This window comes from Phyllostomus hastatus, unplaced genomic scaffold, assembly GCF_019186645.2.
Source record: "Phyllostomus hastatus isolate PE091 unplaced genomic scaffold, TTU_PhHast_1.1 phas_contig_86, whole genome shotgun sequence".
Lineage (NCBI taxonomy): Eukaryota > Metazoa > Chordata > Mammalia > Chiroptera > Phyllostomidae > Phyllostomus > Phyllostomus hastatus.
The window spans coordinates 89,163,286-89,182,441 of record NW_025333977.1 but is presented as its reverse complement, the minus strand read 5'-3'; the positions used below and the strand labels follow the sequence as shown (position 1 = coordinate 89,182,441).

The 19,156-nt window shown below is 35.5% G+C and overlaps 2 protein-coding genes across 7 annotated transcripts in view; one reads left to right on the top strand and one right to left on the bottom strand.

The window, feature by feature from the left end:
• Nucleotides 1–6,611, bottom strand: part of EAF2 (ELL associated factor 2) — a 53,433-nt gene extending 46,822 nt beyond the window's left edge. The window contains exons 1-2 of one of the 3 annotated variants that reach the window (XM_045851613.1): nt 6,431–6,610; nt 6,280–6,345 (exon numbers count right to left, since the gene is read on the bottom strand). In XM_045851613.1, the coding sequence (XP_045707569.1) occupies nt 6,280–6,345; nt 6,431–6,605 (241 nt within the window). In that variant the 5' untranslated portion in view covers nt 6,606–6,610. Of the gene's footprint in view, nt 1–6,279; nt 6,346–6,430 lie in introns of all 3 variants that reach the window. The other 2 variants (XM_045851615.1, XM_045851616.1) reach the window with 2 other exon arrangements.
• A 124-nt stretch (nt 6,612–6,735) lies between these two features.
• Nucleotides 6,736–19,156, top strand: part of IQCB1 (IQ motif containing B1) — a 51,595-nt gene continuing 39,174 nt past the window's right edge. For 3 of the 4 annotated variants that reach the window (XM_045851354.1, XM_045851352.1, XM_045851355.1), the window contains exons 1-6: nt 6,736–6,845; nt 7,322–7,404; nt 11,809–11,920; nt 12,322–12,484; nt 14,268–14,397; nt 18,607–18,700. In XM_045851354.1, the coding sequence (XP_045707310.1) occupies nt 11,821–11,920; nt 12,322–12,484; nt 14,268–14,397; nt 18,607–18,700 (487 nt within the window). In that variant the 5' untranslated portion in view covers nt 6,736–6,845; nt 7,322–7,404; nt 11,809–11,820. The remainder of the gene's footprint in view (nt 6,846–7,321; nt 7,405–11,808; nt 11,921–12,321; nt 12,485–14,267; nt 14,398–18,606; nt 18,701–19,156) is intronic. The other variant, XM_045851353.1, reaches the window with a different exon arrangement.

Genomic DNA, 19,156 nt, shown 5'->3' with positions numbered 1-19,156 from the left:
GTAGTTGGTAGGCAATGATATGGGTGTAATAATTTATAGTTTTGATTTGAACGTTTGATTTGAACCTAAAATGCCATGTGTTGAGCTTGAATGTAATATTGTTATGTTACAGAATTACATGCTTATGATTTTGTAATAAAAGAATTTGTAATAAAAAAAGGGATGCTGTTTGTGCTGGGCCCTGTATTTGTTAAACCTTCTCTGAACCACCTCCAAACTTATTTTTAGGTATAAACTAATTTAAGTTCAATTATGTACAGAAGCTTGTTTTCCCACTGTTTCCTGAGGATTAGATTCACCTTTACTTCAAGACTATTGTTTCTTTTTTTTCTTTCTAGTAGTTTAATATTTTATTTGAGAAAACTAGGTAGAGGTCAAATACACTTTTTCCCCCTGGAAAACAAAGGAATGCACTAATAATAAGATACTAATCTTTTTTTTTCACAATAAAAATAAATTATATAAAATTTAAGCTCTTGATTTATTTATTTTATTTTCTACCTTTTATATGTCATACATAGTCATTGAAGGAAAAAGACCTAAAATACAGATTTATAACAAGAGATGATATATCCTCTTCTTGCTCCAAAAGAATGATGTTAATATAAACAATTATAAATTTCAGATAAATGAACAGGCTATATTCTATAAACGTTAAGTTGTTACATAACTGTTACATAAATATTATCTTACTACTTTTCAAAATATCTTAACCTAGTCAACTTTTCCTTATGCCTCAGTTTTCGCATTTATAATTCAGAGACTTACTTCTTTCTGTTGATTTACCAGAAATTAAGATACTTTGCTAATCAGAACTATCCTCAAAATCTTACCAATGAAGCAAGATACTGACATATTCCCTTTGTACTTTTCACTAGCATGCTTCTGTTCTCATTAAAAGGCACCCATTACTTACTATTTGACAATAAAAAATTATCTATAATAGGTAAAATATTAGAAATTATGTCCTAAAGTAAAACCATGGCCCTCTGACCTCCCATGTTTTTCTGACAATGACACAAAGGACAATACTGAGGAGGTATGACTGTCATTAGACTACATCTAAATAATGCTTTGAAGTCAGAAAGGTAACCCAAAGCAGTGAAGCAGCAGACCAGCAGGATCCATAGAGACCCAGAGAATGAATAAGTCCAATCTCAACAGACAACTATAACTTGACTCCAGCCTAGTGCTGCCAAAAAGAATATGGGCTATGTAATGCCAGATTATCTTCTGATTTTTAAAAGATAAGCTGGTCATCCAGATTTCTGTATAAAAGATCTTGATTTGGGGGTATTTACAATTCATTCATGATAGTTCTAAATAGTTAACTGTGTGGGTGAAACACAGTATCTCTGCCCTGGCCAGTGTGGCTCAGCTGGTTAGAGCATCATCCAGTAACTGAAAGGTTGTGGGTTTGATACTTCATTAGGGCCCATACCTAAGTTGCAGTCAGGATCACTGGCCCAGGGGCATATGAGAGGCAACCAATCAATGCTCCTCGCCCTCCCTTCCTCGTTCACTCTAAAACCAATAAAAAAATGTTTTCAGGTGAGGAAAAAAAAGTATTTCTAATGTAAAATTCTGCCAATAGGCTAAGTAGAACCTACTTTGTGTTAAAAAACTGGTTATTTTCCTTTATAATAAGTTATTACTTTTTATCTTTACAACATCTATTTGAATTGAATATTCTCACCCATATTTTGCCAATGGGGCACTCGTCAGTAATAAAACCAGTATATGATCAAGTCAAGAACTCAAGCCACATTCTCTATCCACTCATACAGCCTCTTTGCTTTAAGTACAATTCTTAACTTTTGTGTATGTGTGTGTTTTGGGGGGTGGTGTTAAGTCGTAAATGCCTATGGGCATCTGATGAAAACTTTAGACCAGCTATAGATCCTTTCCACAAAAAATGCATAAACATACATATCAAATACAATATAATTTCAAGTGATTTACAAGCCCCCAAACCCTATCCATAAATGCCTATAGTAACTGAGATAACTAAAAACACAGAAATACACTCAAAATATCTATAGATGTACTAAATATAAGCATGAACTTAAAATCAATAAGTCTATCAAAACTATTCTGAACCTATTTGCATTTCTAATTATTCTACTATTAGGATTAACACATTTCACCTCTTGTTATCTTTTACTTAAATAATGTTGTCTTTTATTTACCTTCAAACAAGTTTTTAAAAAATATACAACTTTTGAGTTTCAAAGGGTTTAGTTATAGAATTCTAGAATTTGTTGAATAATCTCATGGTTATGCTTCCAAATGTCAAATGCATTCTCTTGTAAATTGCTGATTCCAGACTAAATAATTTATTTCTTTCAGTTACCGTTGGTTTGGAAACCTCACCACCAATTTTACTGTATTTATTCTCTCTGGATTTCCTTTATCCATGTTATTTTCTTCAGGTTTACAATACAATTACTTATATTGTGTTAAAAAACTGGTTATTTTCCTGACAATGACACAAAGGATAAAGAATAAAGAATAGAATAACTCCCCAATTTGCACTTAATACTTTTCTGTCAGTGTTGATCATATTTCTATTTTAGCTGTACTGTCACATAACATCACTACCTTCACAAAAGAATTCAAAATTACTGTAATAAATTTACTTCCTGGGATTTGACCTAATTCAACTAACTCCAAAATCCACACCATTTCTAATATGTCACACTGATCAGAGAATATTAAGTATAAATATAACTTTAAACCTACTTTCCATTACTGTACTTCCTAGTATTTTCTGACACAAAAGCTTAACACACACTTTATTTGGAGTGTCTCTGTTTGACATCTCAGAAAATCTCCCTGTAGTCAATGCCCATGAGCTCATCATTTCATAACGGCAAAAACTGGTACCATTCACAAACTTAGAAATTTCAATGTTTATTCCTTTATCTGGACACACATTGTAAAACTAGTCCTAGCCCAAATCCAAAATTTATTCTGCTGAGACATGTTACTCAAACTCTTCTACCCTGTGAAACATCTGCTAAGCCTTTAGTAATCATTTATAGAACATCATATGTCTGCCCTACCACATGCCAGACTATCTTTTTGATAGTTTATTGCCAACCCTGATGTTTTTGAAAGTCTAAATAAATGACATTCACTGGCACTACTCATAAACACATAAATATATAACCCTTCAAGAATAATGAAGGGTTATATAACTATTACTATAATACTATAACTATTACTATAGTATATTACTATAACTGTAACTATAAATAGAATAACTATTTATTCTCTACCATGCAACAAATACTGTGCTAGGTTGTTTATGCTATCTTATTTAATCCTTTAAAAATTCTGACATTTAGATATTATTATTACCATTTTACATATTAAAAAACTGAGGTTGAGAGTTTGGAGAATATTCCCAGAGTAATATAAAATGTATGTGGAGGCTAGAATTCATATACAGATTTTTCCAAAGCCTCAGCATGCTGGACAGGCATAATTACCGCTTTACATGAAGACAGAATATTACTTCTTCCCAGACTACATTAACTTGAGTGTTTCTTACAAATAAGGTCCAGCTGCTCTGCATGGAAGTCAAATCTCCACAATGGCTGCACAATGGAGATACCTCAAAAGATTAAAAATGGAACTGCCTTTTGACCCAGCAATCCCACTTCTGGGAATATATCCAAAGGAGCCCAAAACACTAATTCGAAAGTACATAGGCACCTCTATGTTCACTGCAGTGTTATTTACAATCACCAAGATATGGAAGCAGCCCAAGTGTCCATCAGTAGATGAATGGATAAAACAACTATGGGACATTTATACAATGGAATACTACTCGGACATAAAAAAGAAGAAAATTTTACCCTTTGTTACAGTATGGATGGACCTGGAGAATATCATGCTAAGTGAAATAAGCCAGTCAGAGAAAGACAAATACCTTGTGATTTGACTTATATGTGGAATCTAATGAACAAAGTGAACTAACAAGCAAAATAGAAACAGAATCATAGCAGGATGACAGCTAAGGGGTTGGGGGAGGTTAGAGGGTGGAGGGATTGAGCAAAAAGGTAAAAGGACTCAAGGGACATAGACAACAATGTGGTGACTGAAAGGGGAAGGGAGGTATAAGAGAACTAAATGACAATGAAAAAAATACAATAAAAAAGTCAGAATTCTTATTGTATAGTTTTCTTCCTTCATTATGAGTTCTTACAGAGTGAAGATCATATACAAAATGAATCTATCCTCAAGAAAAGTGACTGCTTTTATTTAAATAAATCTAGAAAGATTCTGCCTGCTTCAACAACAAGAATAAAACAAAGGGCTGAAAACCTTTTTAATGTATTCACACATTTGGGTTTATTATGGTTGTTGTTTTGTTTATTTTCATTCTTATAGGTGGATCAGCTGATTCTCAGATTTATTTTTTTTTAACAGAAGACAGTCTCCTAAGTCAGACAGACCTGCATTTGCATACTGGCTCCACATTTATATTGAAGTAACTTTAATTCTTTTTTTAAAGATTTTATTTATTTATTTATTTTTAGAGAGGGAAGGGAGGAAGAGAGAGAGAGAGAGAGAAACTTCAATGTGCGGTTGCTGGGGGTCATGGCCTGCAACCCAGGCATGTACCCTGACTGGGAATCGAACCTGAGACACTTTGGTTCGCAGCCCACGCTCAATCCACTGAGCTACGCCAGACAGCCATTCTTTTTTTTTATTTAATATTTTTTACTTTAATTGTTGTTGCAGTACAAATTTTTTTATTTTAATTATTGTTCAAGTACAGTTTTCTCCCTTTTACTCCCAATCCAGCCAACCCACTGATTTTCAGATTAAGACGAAATTCCAGTATTCTGAGAACCTTTATAAATGAAAAGCTTTGAAGCACCTGCAAAGGTTTTTCAAAAGCTATTTTTATTCACTTAATATGGGGCTCACACCTTTAAAATGAGACTATATACCCAAGATATATGAAAATATATTCTTGAGCAGATTTTTATAATCTTAAATTTTGTCATTTGAAAAATTAAGACTACTGCATACCTGACAAAAAAGAGAAAAGGAGAGATGTGAAACTATTAGATTATGGCATACAGAAACCACATAACTACAACATACTTTTGTAAAATGGGACTGAACAAGGCAAGAGACTACAGCCAGCAGTGAATGTCTCATTGTGGGGAGCTTAGAACAACAGAATATGGAGAATAATAATCAAGGGACATTGTTTAAAACCCCTTTCTGTTTGCAAATATATCTCCCATTTATTCCATCAATTAGATGTTAATTTTGCTTAGCAAAATCCTTAATAAAATGTAAATATATTATTGGAGAGTTAAAAAACCTATTGGTTCTTGATATCTTTACTGTGAGTTAATATAATTAGATTGTCTAAAGCTTAAACTTTTGGGGAATGTTAAGTTTTAATTGGATGTTCTGACTGAAGCATGGAACAAGTCAGAGTAAAAACCATAAAGATCTCTGGACAGTCTAGGGACAGAATAAGTGAGAAAGGTAGAATGATGAGACACTACACAACAAGGAAATGCAGAGCTTGAAAAAGGAAGTGAAAAAAATACCTACTTTACAATTTTAGCACAGAAAAACAAGAGGTTATGATTCAATGATCTCAGAGTTTCCTTTCTGCTCTATAATTCTATGGGGGCTATCATGCAAAGAATGAATGTTTTACATATCATATCATAATATGCTATATTTTCCCTCCTGGAATATATATAACCATCCAACTACTAAGGCAAAAGAGCTCCCTTTTCAACCTCAACAACATAAAAATGTATAATTTATCAAAACCAGTTTCAGAGGGCAAACCAAAAGGGAATCAAAAGGAGAAATCATAGGGAAGTAAATATCCTTGCAATAAAGAAATTAATAATACACCCTCAACAGTTTGATAATCAGTATTTGATAACTGAATGAAATCAGGAATCTAAGAGATGCAGATTATTGGAATGGGTCATAATCTCTCCCCAGAAACACACTAAATAAGAACCCTAATTAGCCAAAAAGAAAAAGTCAAGAAAGGAGAGAATATTTCCCCAGCAGTCTCAAGGTGTTCCCTTCCCTCTAAGTTCGGTCCTTTGCCCCCTTCCATTCGTCACCTTACTGTTTTCCTTTCCACCTCTACATCATCCACGTCTGTTTCCACAGTCACTCCTGCAGACCTTCACAAAGTTTCCCTTTGTCTGTTGGTTTCACATAAATCCCCCTGCCCCGGGTTTTACCCACACCTGCTGGACTCCGACTCCTTCTACCTACCCCTGTAGGACTCCAGGCAGGGCAGAGGATCTCTGGGCACCCCTTTCTCCAGCAAAACAAGGGAGTCTGTGGGAACACAACTCGGAGATGTGCCTCCAAACCCCCATAACCCAGAGATTCCCCCCTTTTTCCTGGGGTCGTCCTCACTCACAGCGCACAGTGTGAAAGGCGCAGCGCGGCTGCTTCTCAAAACTCTCGCCTAACTTGAGAACCCGCTCGCGACCGTCGACGTGCCAGGGTCCACTCATCATTCTCCTCGGACTCCGACTCTGTCTTCGCCAACCGGGATCCCCACCATCTGCCACCTCAGCCTGAAAGAATAGCATACTCAAACGTCGGCGCAACCACCCCAGACTCCGCCCCGCGCTCAACGCGCGCGCCGATTGGGCGAGTCTCGCATGTTGATTGGCTGCTTACGTGAAAGACGCCCGCCCCTTGGCTCCAAGATTCTGATCCCGCCTCCAGGCCCCTACCCGCGGTGCGACGCACGCCTCTCCGGGAACGCCGCGCAAACTGTGGTGCGCGGTAGGAGTAGGGTGCTTTGGTGGAAGAACGCTTGGGATGAGGTAACGGGCGTGAGCTGAGGTGGGGAAGGAGAAGGCCCAAAGGTACCAAGGGGCTGGGACCCCAGACCTCTGGGTCAAGTGGACCGGAATGTAGAAACTCTTAACCGGAGAATGGGCCTGCTCCAAAGCTTTTCTGTGGAGATTTAGTGTGGAAACTGAGGCTCGGGGGAGGGCGGACTCCGGCACAAGGCCTGATGCTTGGCCCCAAGGCCTGATAGCGCCAAAGTGGAGGCTAAAGTAGGGGTAAAGGAGCCCGCGGCCTCAGAGGCTTGGTCCTTGGACTTGACTGGAAGGCGACGCAGTTACCTAGGCAATTGTTTTCTGACCTTCTGTTCCAGAAGTTCCCCGCGCTGTTAGGACCTACAGGGACAGGGCGTGAAGGGGTGGGGGGTGGGGGAGGCGGTGGAGATTCGGAGTTCGGAGCTGTAGATGTTTAGGATCAGTTGCAACTAGATTAAACTGGGTTGTTTTCACAGTGATCCGTGGAGGCAGTAACCCCACAGCCAAGCAGACCAGATTACGAAACGATCGCGGCCGGAGCTTGTGCTCTGGCAGCAGGGTAATAATATTTATAATTGAAAAATGACTGTCTTGTTTTCTGTCAAAAACTCCATGAATTTAATAATAAAGAGAGAGAAGCCCCCCCCCCAAAAAAAGTTAATTATGTAATCAAATTCTGCTCCCTTAACTACTAATATAACCAAACTTGTCAGTTTATTGCTCAAGGCAGGTAGATGGATGTGTCTCCCACAATCTATCTGCTTGTCTAAATTTGACTTTCAAGGTGTACTAATACTGTTTTGTGTGATAGTTAAGTCAAACCCAGAATCTTTGGGTTTGAACTTCATACTTTATTTTTTGTGCAAACTAAAATTAAATATGCTCCTCATTAAAATTGGGGAGAAAATAATAGTTATTACACCTTAGATGAGAGAATTAAATAAGTGAATACGTGAAAGCATTTAAAACTCATATAATAGAAACTCTCCAAGTCATTATTATTGAGGCTTAATTGTACTGTAATGCAACATTTTAGGACCATCTTTGGTGACTGCCTTCTCATCTAAATCTTGAATTATTCTAGGAAGTAGGAATTTCTATTTTGCTTATTTTATCAATAAGAAAACTGGTTTAGGGAAGCCCAGTCTCTATGGTCTGTATTCTTCTGCATTATCTATTTGGCACTTAACATTTTATATAATTATTTATTTTACATATACGTGTTTGTGTGTGTACACTTTCCCTTCCCAATCAGAACATTAGCCAGGATCTGTCCTGTATAAAAATCTTTGTGACCCTTGCATCTAACATAGTGGCCCCTTACACACATTGGGTGAGGAGGATAATGTTTCAGTGATGTTTTATTATGTAATCCAGAAGAGCAAGAACAGTGTTTTAAGCCTGTTTTAGCTAAAAAGTCTTCCAACCAGAAACCTGATGTTTCCATTTTGTAACAAGGAGAAAAGCAGAGGGTCAAGAAATTGAGTTTTGGAATGCCCAAAGTTCATGTATTTAATTGTCTTTCAACATAGATTCATTAAGTACCTACCATATGCCATGTTCTAGTCTAGCTTCTGGGAAGAAGAAGGCAGCCATCAAGGGTGGTCTGAGTTTTGTCCTCATGAAGCTTACTTTCTAGTGTGAATTTTCTCCAAACATATATTAAAATTAATTATGTTGTACTAGTTGAGGAATGAACAAATAGATTAATGAACTAAATAGAGTCCACAAATATGCCCAAGTGGAATTTCAGGTTGCTTCTGTTGTATCTGTTCATGACTAGTTACCTTAGTTATGACAGCTATGTGCGTTTACTTTTTCCACAACTGATAACCTCATCTACTTAAAAAAATGTAGTTAGGTTCCTATTTCACACCATTCACAAAAATAACTTAATGTGTATGTTGAAGATACATAACAAAACCATAAAAACACTAGAAAAATTATGAGAATGTATATATATTTAGCTTTTAGGGTAGGGAGGACATTTCTAAGGATGACACCAATGGAAGAAGCCATAGAGGAAAAAGGTTGTTACACTTGATAGCATAAAAATTATAAAACTATGATAGACCCAACTTCAAGGAAAATTCATCTTATGAAGTATAGGCATGAATGCATAAAGATATGTACATTGGGCCCTGGCTGGCATAGCTCAGTGGATTGAGCGCGGGCTGGGAACTAAAGTGTCCCAGGTTCGATTCCCAGCCAGGGTACATTCCTGGGTTGCAGGCCATAACCCCCAGCAACCGCACATTGATGTTTCTTTCTTTCTCTCTCTCTCTCTCTCTCCCTCCCTCCCTCCCTCTCTCCCTCCCTCTCTCTCTCCCTCTCTCCCTCTCTCCCTCTCTCTCCCTCCCCCGCTTCCCTCCCTAAAAATGGATGAATAAAATCTTAAAAAAAAAAAAAAAAGATATGTACATTGGTACTCATTGTAGCATTGCTTATAATAGCATACACTGAATTACTTTCAGTAGAGGGGATGTTTGAATATACGGTAGACCCCCTTTATCCACAGGGGATACATTTCAAGACCCATAGTGGATGCCTGCAACTGCAAATGGTACTGAATCCTACATATACAATATTTTTACCTATGTATACATACTTTTAATAAAGTTTATAAATTAGGCACAATAGGAGATTAACAACAATAACTAATAATAAAATAGAATAATTATAACTAAATTAATAAAAAGTATATGAATGTGGTCTCTCAAAATGTCTTATGATATAATCACCTTTTTACTTAAAGGAAGTACTTTACAGCTTCTCTTTGACATACCCAAATTGGCCAGCATCACTATTCTTGTGCTTCAGGTCCATTATTTAGTAAAATAAGGGTTACTTGAATACAACACTTCAACACCAGGCCAGGTGATGTCATCACTGAGAAGGCTACTAAGTGACTAATGGGCAAGAAGTGTGTGGAGACACTGGTAAAGGGATGATGTGAGATTTCATCATGCTACTCAGATTGGTATACAACTTAAAAACTGTAAATTGTTCATTTCTGGAATTTTCTCTTTAATACTGTCGAGCCTTTGTTGACTGTGGGTAACTGAAACTGCAGAAAGTGAAACTGGATAAAGTGGGTACTGCTCTATTTTGATTCACTCTTACAGAGGAAGCATAGCATAATGCTGCTGTTGATAAGGATGAGATAATTATATCCACATTCTTGGAAAGTGGCAAGCCTGATATGTTCTGGAAGTTGTACTAGACTTTCCTGAAAATATTTCCTGAAAATTTGCTTTTTTTTTAATGATTCATATTTTATCTAATAAGGAATGATTTGGGCTGCCTGTATTACAGGCAACTCTGCAATATAAAGGATGGGCAGTTATGGAGAATAGTAGTTTAAAAAGTGAGTTAGAAGTAGTAGTTTGAGGTATGTTTTGTGTTGTTTACTCTTTTACATGGGAGGGAATATTATAAACATTGTAATTAAAACCACATACTTTGGAGTCAGATTGATAGGAATTTGAATACATGCTGTGGAGTCATGACAAGTTTTTTTGAGTTCCTCCAGCTTTATTTTTCTTATCTGTAAAATAGAGATGATTACAGCTTTACTTTATAATCCTGTTTTGAGGATTAAATAAGGTATGCATATAAATGCACTTAGTGTAGTACATAATAAATGATATATGTTAGCTTCTGTTAATTATAAGTGAAAATCATACTTCTTAGAGTGATCTCTTTGAGCTTGGAATGCTTTAAATTTTTTCAAAGATTTATTAATTTTTAGAGAGAGGGGAAGGGAGGGAGAAAGAGAGGGAGAGAAACATCAGGGTGTGGTTGCCTCTCGCATTGCCCCCACTGAGGACCTGGTCTGCAACCCAGGTATATGCCCTGACTGGGAATCTAACCGGCAACCCTTTGGTTTGCAGCTCGTGCTGAATCCACTGAACTACACCAGCTAGGGCTAAATTAAATTATTTTTTATAAATTTTTAGCAACAAATTGAATTGGGATGTGGATTTCTAAAATATTTTAAGATAACTGATTTTATTTAGTATGTTTTTATAAACAGGCTTTGATTATCTTATAATTACATAACATTTCTGAGTTGTGTATTGGGGATGCCCAAGACCAAGCCCAGGTTTTATGATTTGCTAGGAAGGCTCACAGTTCTCAGTATATAGCTATAGTCATGACTATGATTTATTATAGTGATGAAAAGATAAAACCAAAATCACAAAAGGAAAAGGCCCATGGGGCAAAATCTAGAGGAAAACAGTTGCAAACTTCCAAAAGTTCTCTCCTTATAGAGTCACATAGAACATTCTTAATTTCTGTTGCAATGAATTGTGACAATATATTGAAGTGTTGTCTATCAGGGAAGCTCACTGGAGACACAATGACCAGGGTCTTTATCGGAGGATGGTCATGTAGGCATTCTCTGCTTGCATGTACCAGAATTTCAAACTTCAAGAAGGAAAGCAGGCATTCAGCATAAATGATACTATTTAGACAGAGTGAGCCATTCTTATTAGGGAATGGTAGAAACTTCCTGAAATCCAAGTTTCCAGGTCCCAGCCAAGGGCCAAATTTGTAAGGACCTTTGAAAAAATAGCAGTCTCAGGTCCATGTTAGCTCTTTTATGCATACAGGATTTTTCTTTTATTATAAAAACATTAATTTCTATCCTAGGATTGTTGTGCAGATTAGAAAGTGCGAATGTGAAGCCACAGTTCCTGACTGAGTACACAATAAACAATATGTACTGTAGCTGTTACAGTAAAGTATAGGGGTCTCTAGCTCTTTCAAAGATACAGGTACTCTAGTTAGAAAACCCCATTTTTTATAAGGAAGAAAAGAAAAAAAACAAACCTACCCTTCACTTCTCAAACAAAACAAAGTTTTCATTTATGTTTAAACTATATTTCAAACATTTAAGAAGTGAATATTTGAGGGTGTTCTATTTGAACTTTATTTTCCTGATTCTATCAAAATCTAGATGATATGAGAAATGAAGCCAACAGGTACAGACCCAAGAATCTTATCTTTAGCTTCCGAAGTTGTAAAAAGTCCTGAGCAAAATGTCCCCGTTGTACTGCTGAAGTTAAAAGGTAAGAAAATTTTTTCATGATTGGCTAACACTGGTTAAGTAATAAAACAGTTCCATCATGGGTAAAATTTTAGCATTTGTTTCTAGTTAAGAGAAATCTTTTTTTCTTTTTTTTTTAAGATCTTATTTATTTATTTTTAGAGAGGAAAGGGAGGGGGAGAGAGAGAGACAGACAGATAGAAACATCAATGTGTGGTTGCTGGGGTCATGGCCTGCAACCCAGGCATGTACCCTGACTGGGAATCGAACCTGCGAGACTTTGGTTCATGAGAAATCTTAACATTGTGATAAAACAGTGATTTTTTTCTTTTTAATGTATTTTTAGTTATTCAACCTATACAAATACAGATAGTTCTTGGGTTTATTAAGTAAAAGTAAGTGTCTTATTTTCTTTTGCCTTAGAAATAATAAACAACACACCTTTAGGAAGCTCAGAGTTGAAGAAAATCAAGCAAGATATATATTGTTATGACCTCATTCGATATTGCCTCCTGGTGCTCAGTCAAGATTATTCTCGAATCCAGGGTGGTTGGGCTACAATTTCCCAGCTTACACAGATATTAAGGTAAAATGAAGTGTTAAGTCAGCTCGTTCTTAAGGGATACATTGGTAAATTTTTATTTTCAACATTTACCTCTTTTATTCATCTGCCTAACAAGCATTGGCAATCTCCAGTGGTGAATTATGGTTGCACCTTTCCTTCATACTGTGTTGTTGTTCATAACTGTATGTTTGTGAATATTTCACTGTAAATTTTTGCTCCATAAGCTCTCTGAAGATGATGATCATATCTTTTACTCACCATTGAAGTCCAAATGCCAGTGGACTCTTTATTAACTTAGGAATACAGGAAGAAATGAAAATATAGGCACTGGTCCTATACTGGAACAACTTATAATAGAGATTGTATCATAGTTATGTGAATTTATCATACAACGCAGAATGAAACAGGTGCTGAAATGAAAGGCATAAGCAAAAGAGTATAAGAGAACATATTCAGAAGCTATTCATTTCACTTTGTAGTGATTTGGCTATCAACTGTATATTCCACTGGGTAACCCAAATTCTGTCAATAAAATGTATAAACAGCATGTACTGATCTGCCATGCTAAAAATTAAAGATCAAAGAGAGAAAAATCTTTGTATTTTTTAAAGGAGTCAATAATATAAACCAAAGATCAAAATCTTTTTGTTTTTTAAAGGAGTCAATAATATAAACCAGGTGTTCTCAGTGTCTAAGCCACTTCTAATTAAGTAACAAAGTGCCCGTTACTAAGTGGATCTTGGCTCTGGGAACTGCTTATTCCTAATTTGTTACTAGATGAAAGCTGGATTCAGGTATATTGTTAGAAAAAACACTTGACACTGTACATAATATTCTTTTTTCTACTTTGATTTTCAAGATTATTTTCTTAAATTAATAAAGCCTTATGTTTTTGTTTAGATTAGATATGTAAGCTCATGAAAATATTGGTTGATGTGGGCTCTCTTGAGTGGAATCCAGTGTTTGTGAATATACAAAAAATATAATTTCATTTAATGTTCTCAATCAAAATAGGTATTCTTAAATAATTAACTTTAGGAACCAAACAGAAAAGAGAAACATATATGAGCATTAGTCCATTAACTTCAGGAAATGAGGTGCAAAAACAAAAATAAAACATGGTACATTGAGCATTAGCCAGTTAAGTCTTTAGCATATTCAGCATATAGTTACTGTTGCTCATTTTACATCTGTACACTTTGTGGAAAAGCCTCAGATAGCAGTACTACTCACTGGAGTACATATGGAGACCATTTTTGGGTTTCCCCTTCTGATTTAAGGAATATGCAGTCCTTTATTTTGCAGATTTTAGGAAAGTAGATGTATTAGAAAGTAGACTTGGTATAAAATTAGAGTGTTTGATTTTCAAATCTCTTCTTTGCAGACTAATCTCACCCGGGTGTTTTTCAGCTATTTGATGTCTAAAATGTATCAGTTTGCACAAGTGATATGTATGAATTAGACTTTCATGTTAATCCTATTGTTTTTAGAGCATGTGTAGCTCATTCACTGAAAACTCGCCTAATTTCTCTTGCGAGTCAAGTGTATTTTTTTTGCTGAAGGGTTGACAAATAGGTTTTCAGGACTTAGGAGTCCTGGCTCCAAGTATAGGCAAACCCAGCATGACTATTACTTTTCTAGAAAGTTATTACATGATTTTCCAGCAAAAGTTTTTTATTGGCTTGACAACCAAAGGAAGATACTAAAAATTCTCATCAAGGCACAGTGTCTATAAAAGCTTTAGCATTCATTTGAAGTTTATAATGACCACAACCTGAGTCACAAACTTGTGCTCTTATTTCAGCCATTGCTGTGTGGGCTTAGAGCCAGGAGAAGATGCGGAGGAATTTTACAATGAATTACTTCCATCAGCGGCAGAAAATTTTCTGATTTTAGGGAGACAATTGCAAACATGTTTCATCAATGCAGCTAAGGTATGTGTTTATTTAGTGTTTTGTATATTGTAGTCAAAACAGTTTAATTCTTGAGCTGTTGTTCCATGTTATTTCTCAGATGTACAACATTTGGCGAAAGTACAATTGAAGTAGTCAATTCAAATATTTTTAAGGTTACAACCCCCCAAAAAGTTCTACATTAAAATTTTTAAAGTGCTAGCAGAAGCATACTGTGCGACTTTTTGAAGAATCTGCCTTAGTACTTAACTTCAAGCAGCACTTGTAGACATTTATATTTCCATAGCATTTTCCTAAAACACACCTTCTTCTTAAATTTTTTAATTGAATTTATTGGGGTGACATTGGTTAATAAAATTATATAGGTTTTAGGTGTATAGTTTTATAATACATCATTTTTATAATATGTGTTCAGTACCCAAAGTCAAGTCTCCTTCCATCACCAATCATCCCCTTTCACTCTCCTCTATCTCCCCATTCCCTCTCTCCCTCTGATAATCACCATACTGTTGTCTGTATCCCTTCTACTTAAATTAGCAGTAGAGGAAAGTGTTGTTCTCTAGGTCCAAGGCTTCTCTCAATAACTCCAACAGTGAAGCAGAATAAAAGTGAACTTCCTATTTGATCTTTCAAATCTTCTCTAGTCAGAATATTTCAACCCTAACACAGGGTTGTTTTAATCTGACAAGTATATATGTACTCTTTACTTCCAACCCATGGAATTAACAATTTAGAATTAAGAATTAATTTAGAAGTATATTGCTTAATTTCCAGATATTTGAGGATATTCTTGACATTTTATTATTTGTTTCTTATTCTATCATGGTCAGATAACATATACTGTATCAGTTAAATCCTATGAAATGTTTCAGACTTGTTTTATGTCCCTCCATATGTATTTATCTTGGCAAATATTCTGTTACAAGCAGTCTTTGCTTTGCACAGTGCTTCTTAACCAAAACTCAAGCATATCAGAACTATGTAAAGGTTTTGATATGTGTGGGGAAAAAAATACAATAAAAATTTTTAAAAAATAAAATCTACCATGTGAAGCAAAAATAAAGATTTTGATACGCACTTTTCATTTAGTATGGTATCATGCAAAAGCAAACACTCCTTATATACTTGAATGTAAATTCTGCAGTTTGTGTAATGTTTCATGAATGTCAATTAAGTCAGTTTGGTTATAGAATGGATAAGAAATCATAAGTCTATAAGGTTGAAAGTCCTTTGTATTAGAATTGTTCTTGGCTGGCTATATATACATTTGGGCCTACTGCTACATTAAAGATTGTGCAGATTAACAATTTTTGTTAATTATGAAGAACAATAACTTAACTTACCATGGGATATTAAGTTTTATTTGAGGTGCTCTTAGGATATAAGGAATAGATATAGTCTTGCACTTGAATACTCCCAGGCTAGTAAAATAGACAAGCTCTTTAGATATTTCTTGTAGAAAACCTAAGAACAAATATATTATTAACTTAAACAAGAAATAACAAAGCTATATGAGTGAAAGTGAATGAGATATTGAACAATATGGGGAACATAGTGGTTTGATTATTAAGATTCATTGTTGGCAGAGAATTTAACTTAGTGGTAGAGTATATGTTCTCTTTGTAATAGGTAACAAATTCCACTGTAGAATCTTGTGGGGAAGCTTTGTCTGTGAAGCGCCCCCATCCACCATGGATGAGAATAAGTCTACCAAGACATGATCTGCTTGGGGAGGAAAGGGAAGGGCCAGGAGCCTGTTCCTCAATGGACTTTTATTGGGTTTGTTTACACAGGGATTCAGGTAAAGCTCATTAATCATTGCCAGGAAGTAAGGATCAAACAATGGATAACAAAAAACTCTGAGGGCCTATTATGAGTCAGGGTCAGATAGCTAAAGAGCTGTAAAACTTTGAGGAACAAACTTACTTCTTGCTTGGACCCTTATCATTTAATTGAGAGCATTCTAAACAAAGCAGGTTTCACAGGATTTTACATATTCTTCCTTAGGCCTGATCTCCCAGGGAACCCATCCATTCCAGCACAGGGCTGCACCACCCTCTGTCATTGTTTCAGGCTTAGGTGGAGCAAGGGAAGTAAGGCAGCCAAGAGATTAGGAGATTCCTCACAGACAATGAGGACTCAGGCTTTGTCAAAGCCAAGTGCCAAGGGTCCATCACCCCCTTTTGCTGTAGCCCCCAAAGTCCTTCCTTGGGGGTCTCCCATGTGATCATGCCTGTCTTAGGTTGTCCCCCCCTTGGGGAATCTTACCCATCATTGGCTAACTGACCAAGCATTGGGGGCCAGTTATGGATGAAATAAAAGGAGCAGAAGCAGCGCTCCTGCCAGGGAGATAAGCTTTTGTCTCCTTGGTGGCTTACAGTCCAAGGTCACTCCCTCAGCCTTAGCCCTGGCAGGGGTTACAGCTTCTGAAACCAGGCAGGGCGGTTCCCAACAGAATCTCCACTGGCATTTTTGAGGGATGCTAGCACTAAATCAACATTTACATATTTGCTAGATTTAATTTAATTCAGGTCAATTGAAGTGGCATGGATTATGGAAATTTTGTTGAACTTGATTTCTTTTTCTGGCTGTGCCACAGACTATGTTCTGATTGCTTGATTTCACTGTATTTCAGTTTCTCCCTTGTGAAATGATTTCTATCTTGTGAATAGTTCAGACCATTGTGAAAGTTTTATGTCTTCTTCAAAGCACTCTAGTATTCATTCACCCTTTAAGGGCAATAATTATTATAGGCTTTTCACTTATATAGTCCTTTAATACCTTATATTATACTTTTATATTTTTATTATGGTATTTGTATAGAGATAAAAAAATCCTAAATACTTATTAGCTAAAGGTCATGCAGTTGTTAATTAAAAACACACAAACCTACAAAATCACTAGAGTTCAAATTGAAAACAGCGTGATGGATAATGTTTTGCTAGAACTAAATTGCTAATGTTGGATTTAATAAATCTACTTTTGCTCATTTTATGATAAAAAGCAAAAGCCTAACAGATGTTGACATGCTTAGCTTTTCAGTGCACTCTATAAGCACATTTATAGATTTCAGAATAATTGCCTCAAGTGGTCCTATTTTAATGGTGAGAAAAGGATGATGTGTCTAAAGCTTATTTTAATACTAACATAATAAATTTTTTAATAAAAAGATGCATGATAATATATGAGAAAAAACTGTTTAGTACATACATCAAAGAGAGAGCTATAGAAAAAGAAGTCTACTTAACTATAGGGCAAAATTAAAAAGGGGGATAAAAAAGATGCGATAAGAAAACTGTATTTATTAGGTCTTTCCCAATCAGATTTTTTTAGTAGATCACATGACAGGACATACACAGGACCTTCTGGCCTAAACTAATGAATAATATATATTATCTGTATAAGAATGTATTATATAAGAATATATAATACATATGATATATAAGAATAGTAAAACTCCTATGGGAGAATTTTGAAGTGATTTAATGATAAATTGTGTTAACCAGTCTCAGAAGCCATACATTTCTGGGTAACATCATCTAATGGGTTTTTTAAGGAAAGTAGGAAATCTAGGAGCCCAGCACTATCCTTTGAGACAGACAACAGTGAGGATTACCTGCTGTGTCTTTTGGTAAAACCAGCAAAGGCAGATTATTAGACTAAAGAAATTCTTGATCTAATGTGATATTTCTTTCTTTTTTATTTACTGTAAGTCAGCATATTTCTATTTAAGCACATATCTAACCGTGTGCTATAATAATAGGAAAAAATATGCTTTCATCATTATGAAGAATAATCATAGCAATCATAATCTTTTTGCTGTTGTCATTATTATTTTAGTGCTCAGTACAAATGTTTATTCAGGACATGGAAAAGATTACTGGCCTTTATACAACTTACTCTAAAGTTACATGGCCAGTAAGTGACAGAATTGCATGTGCATAATATATTTAAAAAGCTCCACAGCTGATTCTCACACATAGCTATTGCAGTTTTTACGTTATCGTTGTCTTTGACCTCTGGGTAACAACCATTTCTAGTAAGTAGAATAGGTACTACTAGCCTGTAAGCACAAGTTTTATTAAGTAATGGCTTCAAGATTACTTACCTCATAAGTAGTTGTTAGATCCAGAAACCAAGCTCTCTAATTCCTCAGAGAGAAGTAGTGCTTTCTCTTTTAAATAAAGCAATTATAGAAAAGTCAATTGGTATTTTTTTGTATGTATTAAGGGTGAAGAAAAAGATGAATTACTACACTTTTTCCAAATTGTGACTGATTCTCTCTTCTGGCTAGTGGGAGGCCATGTTCAACTTATCCAAAATGGTAAGACAACAAATATTTAATGTAACTGATAGTCATTATAAAGTCATCTGCTGACAGTTTGATCTTTTTTTCTAAAAAAAAATACATACTTCATTAACTATACACATAACCATAGTTAAGTGAACCCATGTTGAAATAACCCCACATACAAGAAAATAAGAGCCCATTTGGACATTCCAGCTTTAAATAGCCAACATTAACAATGTGAATATTATATTAAGGGGACAATTGCTAAAATACAACTTTTTCCTGAGCTTTTTCTATTTAGCAAGTCCAAGATAGGAATTAATGATAATTTTGATAATTTAGTGTAGAGAGGACATTTTTTTAAGTTTCAAAGATTACAGTTGTATTTTAGACTTAGTGTGAGAGAAATCCCTGTGTACAGAGTAGATATAATTTAACTCATAGACTAACTATTCATGTAAAGTAAGCTTTTATATAATGACATTTTAA